The sequence below is a fragment of the Hydractinia symbiolongicarpus genome, chromosome 4 (genome assembly GCF_029227915.1).
Source record: "Hydractinia symbiolongicarpus strain clone_291-10 chromosome 4, HSymV2.1, whole genome shotgun sequence".
NCBI lineage: Eukaryota > Metazoa > Cnidaria > Hydrozoa > Anthoathecata > Hydractiniidae > Hydractinia > Hydractinia symbiolongicarpus.
Genome location: NC_079878.1, coordinates 24,653,977 through 24,662,367, shown reverse-complemented (window position 1 = coordinate 24,662,367; position 8,391 = coordinate 24,653,977). Strand labels below are relative to the sequence as shown.

The following is an 8,391-nucleotide window of genomic DNA, read 5'->3' as shown; positions in this document are numbered from 1 at the left end:
AGAAGCACAGCAAGGGGGCTTGATATCATATCTTGTCTTTGGGTTTAACGATCCCACTTATTACCCCAATCCAGTAGGGAGGCAGAGTTTGCTCACTTTGCTTTCAGGATTGACAATCCTGCTGCCCTTAGTCATTTTAGAAGAAGCTTTGCAAGGGGGTTACATTTTCTTATCTGGTCTTCGTGGTGTTACGCCCACGCATATTACCCCAGTTATGACAGGCTGGTACTGTCATTAGGCAGGTCCACAGCAACAATTATCTGTGTAAGGCTGAGTGTTGGAGCTCCATAACACATGTGGAAAGCTACAGCCAGGGTCACAAGTCCTGGCGCGCAGATAGTTGTTTGCTTCTTAAACACATTCTCTAAAGAATAATTTTAAATTTATCCGTTTAAGGATATTCACGTTATGATAAGTTTTATTTATCTCATTTGTACCTATTCAATTCATTTTGAATTGCTTTAATATTTATTTTTTAGTGTTGTGTTCTGTCGCTGTTGTATTTTTCTGCCTTTTACGGTCAATGTTTTTAGGAAATCCTTGCAAAAAGGGGGATTTTGCTTTTTTGAAAAATCTCTAGAGGGTTGCAACCTCTAACTATAGTAGAACCAGCTGTCATTAGACAAGAAATATCATTACAGCTAGCTGTTTTGTCACCTCATCATCAATTAATTGCAAATACTCACAAGATAACTGGTTTGAGCAAAGACACAACGATTACAAACTTACATTTATAGAAGAGAATTTGTCAGGGAGGGTTATTTTGGAAAGTTTTTTTGGTAACCTGAACTGCTTTGCTCCTGATGTTTATCTACACTGGGCGACTTTTTTTTTTTTGCTGTCATTCTCTCATTACACAGCTGAGCTTAAAATAAACATTTTGTGGGAATTTATTTTAACACTTCACATAAAAATGGTACCATTGGCTGAACTTAGTATGTTAGGTCAGAGAATAACATTTAGTTATCAACGAATATACATGGTGTCAGAAGTGGGGTTTCGACTCCTGGATATTTTTCTATCAATTGGTGAGATTGCACGCAAGCAAGCACTCTCTTATCAACAAAAACATCGTAAGTGGAAACTGAACACATTAGAAACAGACATTCAACACATTCCACGCTCGTTAACACGTTCAACAACAAAAACATAACAAACATTCTGTATCTTCTACACGAAGTCTCTTCACGTCACATCGAACGCACCTTGAACATTTACATTAATTATTGAAACGTTGTATATTGTATAAAACACACAAACTCACTTCAGCATACTTTTCATATCTCTTTTGCTCATAATTGTTGCAAAGGGGTTACAAAACATTCTAAATCGTTTTCATCCGATCTTCATCCGTGGTCACACCGCCATTTTGTTTTGACCATGTCACAAGATAACGGCATACCGCCCACCGCCCCGTTACCCGTCGCTCCGTCCCCTAGTCAAGCCGAGATGATAATTCAAATACAGCAGCAACACCTCGAGATGCAAAAAACAATGACCACACTGTTCGCCCAACTCCCGTCACTGCTACCCGCCGCCAACCCATCTGTCGGAGGAAGATCACGTGCAAAGCTTACGAGACCCATTATCGACGCCGATTCCACCGATAACCGTTGGATCATCTTCAAGGACGAATGGAGCCGCTATAAAGAGATGGCCGGCTTGTCGAGTGAGCAGGACATCAGAAACGAACTCAGAGCTGCATGCTCTCAAAAGGTAAACGAGATGTTGTTTAATTTTATCGGTCCTGACACTCTGCTTACTGCGTCTAAGAATGACTTGCTTGGATTCATCAAGTCAGTATCCGTAAAAGCCGTACACCCCGAAGTTTATCGCCACTTTTAACACTTTTACAAATTAAAACAAAGTGATGGTGAAACAGTTACGTCATTTATTTCCCGTTTGAAAGCCCAAGCTATGCTTTGTAGATTGAGTTGCTCTGGAACCTGTGGAGACAACGGATGCACCCCTTCATACGCTGACGAAATGATTCGATCCCAGCTGATTGCCAGTCTCCGAAATTCGTCCCATCAATCGAAAGTACTTTCTGAAATGGAAATATTAACAACATTGAGCCAGCTTACAACCCGTCTTTTGACATTGGAATCAACTGAACGCGCTTCATCCGAATTTCAATCACCACACCAGTCGACATCTGACGTATCCGCCTTGAAATCAAAGCCATCATCCCGTCCACCCACCACCAACAACAACAACAAAACTTGCATCGGTTGTGGAAAGCCCTTACACCCAAAAAAGGGTCGTTCAACTTGCCCTGCCTAAGACTTGTAGAAACTGTAATAAGTTGAACCACTTCGCTAACGTCTGCCGTAGCCCCAAGACCTCGGCGATTGAAGTCCCACCCGATGAATCTGCCGAATTCCTATTGTCAGCAGTAGATACCGCATCCCCATTGTGACTAGATGGACTCCCACATGGTGATCTAGTCGATAATCGTTTTATCCCAAGCACACCAGAAAAATCACCTACGTTAGATATTGAAGTTAAAATAAACAAGAAAGCTTATATGAACCTACGGCCTAATGAACACTGGCCTGAAATCCCACAACTAGTCAACGAGAAAGCTGTTGCCGACACCGGTGCACAGATATGCACTACCGGACCACATATACTCAAGAACATTACGCAAGCCAAGCGATGGCTTCTACCTACAAAAAAGCGCCTGAGGGGAGTGGGTAATAACAAACTTACAATTATCGGAACCCTTCTTGTCGATATTATCACAGCCAACGGCGAAACTACGGAACTGTTATACATATGTGAGGGGGTTAGCACCACCTACCTCTCACAAACCGCCCTGAAACGCTTAGACATTTTACGCGATTCGTTTCCCAACGATCCTTCCGTTAACGCCGCTATAACTAAACCCAGCACACCAGACACCTCTATCGCACCGTGTGGTTGTAAGATTAGAACAGAATGCCCACCATTACCTGACAAGCTACCATTTCCGCCAACAAATGACCACCGAATGGATATTGAGAAATGGATTAAAGACTATTACGCCAGTAGCGCGTTTAATGTATGTAAACACCAGAAACTCCAAGTAATGACTGGTGAACCTCTTCGCATATCGTTCCTACCAGACCATCCACCCAAGGCCGTACACACCCCAATCCCGATTCCACATCATTGGAAATACACCGTGAAATCCCAACTCGATTCCGACGTGGCGCCTGGGATCATTGAACCCATTCCTCCTGGTCACCCAACGACATGGTGTTCTCGTATGGTCGTTGTCCCCAAAAAGGACGGAACACCCAGGCGAACCGTCGACCTTCAGGAGCTGAATGAAGCTACTCGTCGAGAGACGCACCACACCCAAACGCCGTTCAATATTGTCAGCGCCATACCCCCAAGAGTCAAGAAAACCGTCCTAGACGCTTGGAACAGATATCACAGTGTCGCCTTGTCCGAAGAAGCCCGTGATGCAACAACGTTCATCACCGAGTGGGGACGCTATAGATACCTTCGCGCACCTCAAGGTTTCCATGCTTCCGGAGACGGATACACCAAGCGCTTTGATGATATCACCAAAGACTTTCCTAGAGTAGCTCGATGTATTGACGATTCCATCCTTTGGGATAATGACATTACCAAATCGTTTTGGCATTGCGTTAGATACATCAACCTGTGTGCAACAAACGGTATCATCTTTAATCCAGAAAAATTTCACTTTGCTGGGGACGTTGTAGAGTTTGCCGGTTTTGATATAACTGAGGATGGTTACCGACCACCAGCTCGAATATTACAAGCCATCCAGGAATTCCCAACACCGAAAAACATTAAAGATATACCATCCTGGTTCGGCTTAATCAACCAAACTACATAAGCCTTTGCCCAAGCCCCAGTAATGGCACCCTTTCGAGAATTATTAGAGAAGGGTAAGAAATTTTATTGGGACGATACCCTAGAAACTGTATTTCAACGATCGAAGGTAGCAATCATTGACGCTATCAAAGACGGGGTTAAATCTTTTCAGCTCAACCGCCAGACCTGGTTATCGACAGATTGGTCGAAAACCGGTATAGGTTTCACCCTGTTTCAAAAACATTGCCATTGCCCAAATAAGGAAGACGTCTTCTGCGGCCCCGATCATTGGAAAACAATTTACGCTGGTTCCCGATTCACGAGAGACTCGGAAAGCCGATACGCCCCTATCGAAGGTGAAGCATTAGCCCTTATGTTCGGACTTCACAGCTGCAGAATGTTCGTCCTCGGCTGCCCTTCATTAATCGTAACAGTCGACCATAAACCTCTCGCTCCTATTTTCAACAGTCGCGCTCTAGAGAAAATCGAAAATCCTAGAGTATTTAAGTTCCATGAAAAAACGCTTATGTACAATTTCAAAGTTATCCCAACGTCACGAATGAAACCCTTTGCATCTGTTGACCTCGACAATCATATCGCCTGCATTAAAAAGGAAATTACCCTCGCACAACCCACTGACACTATTCGTCTTGAAATTATCCGTAAACACGCACAAACGGACAAAAATTATTACCATCTATGCCAGCTTATCGAAGAGGGATTCCCAACGAATAAAGAAACAGTTCCACCAAACCTACGCGAGTTCTGGTCTCTACGTGAACGCCTATATACCAGTAATGATTTAATCTTCTCTAAGGGGATACCACTCGTACCGAAATCTCTTTGACAACGTCTTCTCGATGAGCTCCACGTCGGTCACCAAGGAGTTTCCTCGATGAAAAGCAACGCTAGACAACGTTTCTTCTGGCCAGGTATGAACTCGGACATTCAAAACAAACGTCTCAACTGCCGAAGATGCAACGAGATCGCCCCATCACAATCGAAAAAACCAGCCGAACAGCCACCTCAACCGTCCTACCCGTTTCAGCTAGCCGTTACGGACATCTTTCATATGGCAGGGCAAAGATACCTGATTTACGCTGACCGCTTCTCTGGTTGGACCGAAGCCGCCTGTCTACGAGCCTCATCGAATGCAGCAACCGTCAAAAACATTCTGCGTCGATACTTCAGCACCTTCGGTATCCCAGAAGAAATTGCATCCGATGGAGGTCCGCCATACGAATCAAACGAGTTCACAGATTATCGTCACCATACCTACCGGAAAGTAACGGAAGAGCCGAGGTAGCTGTAAAAACCATGAAACGCATCCTCACATCGAACGTCAGTCCAACTGGTTCTCTCGATACCGAAGCAGTAACCAAAGCACTCCTACTTCACCGGAACACGCCTGCACCAGACATGGGAATTTCTCCAGCCGAGTTACTGTTTGGAAGAAACCTCCCTGACCATCTACCACAACCAATCACTTTCAGAAGGGAGTGGTCCGACCTTGCTGACGCACGTGAAATGACACACGACCGTCGATTTGAACTGTCAAACAAGGGGGATCGACACTCGCTACAACCCCTACAGGTCGGTGATTCGGTCGCGATCCAAAACCAACACGGCAACCATCCCCACAAATGGGACAAGACTGGTTGCATTGCTGAAGCATTACCTCACAAACTATACAGGGTTATTGTGGATGGAAGCCGGAGGTTAACATTAAGAAACCGCCGGTTCCTTCGAAAAATTCCACAAGAATGCACCAAAGATGTTGTTATTCCCGATTTAGTACCGGAAATGAGAAAGTTGAATGTCAAAGAAACTGAAAATGGTGAACACACGATTGTTCCCCCACATATACAAGAACAGCAAGAAGAAATAATGAAAACAAACGACACAAATAACGATGAAAGCAATGAACATTCAACTGAGCAGGGATCAACTCCTCCACCTGCTCCCTTACCAAGACGCTCAACACGAGAGAGACGGTTACCGTCTCGATACAACGATTTTATTATGAAATAGGAATGAAGGATTTATATATTTTCCTTCACCTGTTTCTTTTATTTTTCCTAGGGTAAAAAACAAAACAAAAAACAGTAGGAAGGGACGTGTATATGTATCCCGTTTATATTTATCCGATAGTTAACCCGATTTGTATTTTATCTTAGTATGTTAGGTAAGAGAATAACATTCAGTTATCAACGAATATACAATACGGTAGAGGGTAAATCATGGTGACCACTCAAAAAAACTTTCAAATTCCAGGACATTCCAGGACATTTTACCTTTTTTTCCAGGACATTTTAAATTAAAATCCAGGACATTTCAGGACAAAATTGAAAAAAAAAAAAATTCCAGAACATTCCAGGACAACAAATAAAGTAAAGTCATGTATTTCTTTGAGCTTAAAACTAAAAGCTGTAACAATATAAGAATTCAATCTAAATAAAAATTAACCCCAATAACAAAATAGAAACATAAGACTACAAAATACTTTTCCAATCAAACAATGAAATCCTTTCGAAGTATTAATGCTTGCTCCATCTGAACCAACTCGTCAAATTGTTCCTTCTTGGTGTTGGCTAACATTCGTAAATCGTTTGATCGTCCAAGGATTTGAAAGTCAGCATTTGTGTGTGCTTTCAATGCCAATTCATCAGCATCTTTAACGAGAGTGTTTATACTGGTTTGGAGGAATTGTTTTTTCCTTTGCACTTCTTCAATTTCAGTTGAAATAACCTTTCGTTTCAATGCTTTTCCAGAATCCACTTTTAACTTCTTCTTTTCATTATTAATTTCAACATAACGCGATCTTGCACACTTGACAGACTTAACTAATTCCCTTGTAATTGGAATGTTGTGTGCTCGCACTTCTTTTGCAATCTTGTGATCGTGCAGAATTCTTAATGATTTCAGCGAACATTCTGACTGGTTCTCTTTAATGAATTCTTTATTTGCTTTGAAGCCTCGTTCAATAGCAGATTGTCCGTGACTCAAGCAGAATACGAGCTTAAAAATACTCCATAAAGACTCAAAACCTTTTGTTTTTAGAAACTGGGCAAAGAATGTATCTAGCCTTTGATCAAACTTTTCAAATGAGAGAAACTTTTCCTGGTGTTTAGGTACAACATCATCAATGAGCTTTGAGAACTGTTCTTTAGCATCATCAGCAACTTTAGGGGTGACTTGCCCTAAAGAAGTTAGCTTTTCTAACATCTTGGAAAATCTTAACTTTGAAACTTCTCTTTCATCCCTAATGGCCAGCCTGTTGGGATTGATTGAACTGCAGCATCGAATGATCATGTGTTTCAGGGGGCATTTCTCTACCATGTGACTGGTCACACTGGATAAGAACAGAACAGTTTCTTGATGAAAGTTTCGAAGGGAACTTCCTTTAAAATCACCGCTTCTCCGAAATTGTGAGATGTGGAGTTGTGCACCCATACCAACATCAATCGTTTCAGAGGGCTTATGTATGTTCTTATCCGAGACATCGATCTTTAAAAGTTTCATTGTTGTATCAGCCTTTTTGATGGTATCTGAAGGTATCAATCAAAAAATCAAAAATGGTAAGGAAAGATCGGTGTTAAATAAATAATCAATTCTCAAGCAAAATAAGAAAAGTGTAATATATAAAGGATAAACAAACGGCATTTACCAGTCCAGTACAGTAACTTTTACACAAGTCAATGTAGTCATAAGTAGATGCAGATGTTGTTGTAGACGTACTGTAGATCTCTCTCGCTCTATCCTTTAAATAAATAGTATTAGTGAGTCGTCTTTCATAGTATCTGTCATTTATAGCTTCTGTTGTTGTATATTGTACCAGATCTTCGTGAACTTACCTGTTAGAATAAACATTTTCATAATTGAAGTAAGAAGATCCGTAAGGACATCACATAGGAACGGAACCATTGGTTGATCCGTTTGAAAGCCTCTCAGAAATTTGTTAAGCTTTGAAGCGATGAACTCTACCAACTTGAGTTTTGTAGGCATCAAGATATCTTTAACTGCGTTTTCAAGAACTGCAAATGATTTCCCCTGTGGCTGTCTGGACTTTATAAGACCATCTAGATGTTTCATGAACTTCACAAATTCAGGCCATATGGTGTCTGCTTGATTTGCACAGTTTTCATTCTCACACCACCTGTGACCACAATAAGGCAGTGGATAAATATTTGTTTCTGTCAACTTTTCGTACAGATCCCTTCTGGCAGGTGATTCATCTAACAACTTTGCCATAGCTTTCAGCACCTTTCCCACCAAAATATCCATTTGTCCCTTTTGTAGTTTTTTGTTTAAACTTTCATCAAAGGATAACGAATATGTAGGTGATTTCTTGACTTCTTCCATCAAGACTTCTAAGAAATATGGAGCAAGACCATGGTTAATGTGATAGCCACATTTGGTTCTTCCGCAAGAAAATTTTTCTGCTATTTGGCTGTCAGGAAACATCACATGAAATAGTTCACTGAGTCCATCACAAGAGCGTTGGGAAAAGTTAGCCTGGACCACCTTCATAGCCCAGCGGATTTCTGCAAATAATATAGA

The 8,391-nt window shown here is 41.7% G+C and overlaps 1 protein-coding gene across 1 annotated transcript; it reads left to right on the top strand.

Moving 5' to 3' along the window:
- Nucleotides 1–4,726: 4,726 nt before the first annotated feature.
- LOC130642369 (uncharacterized protein K02A2.6-like) lies at nt 4,727–5,137 on the top strand. Its single transcript, XM_057449454.1, has one exon. It carries the CDS (start codon nt 4,727–4,729, stop codon nt 5,135–5,137), a length of 411 nt encoding a protein of 136 aa, XP_057305437.1.
- The last annotated feature ends 3,254 nt before the right edge of the window (nt 5,138–8,391 follow it).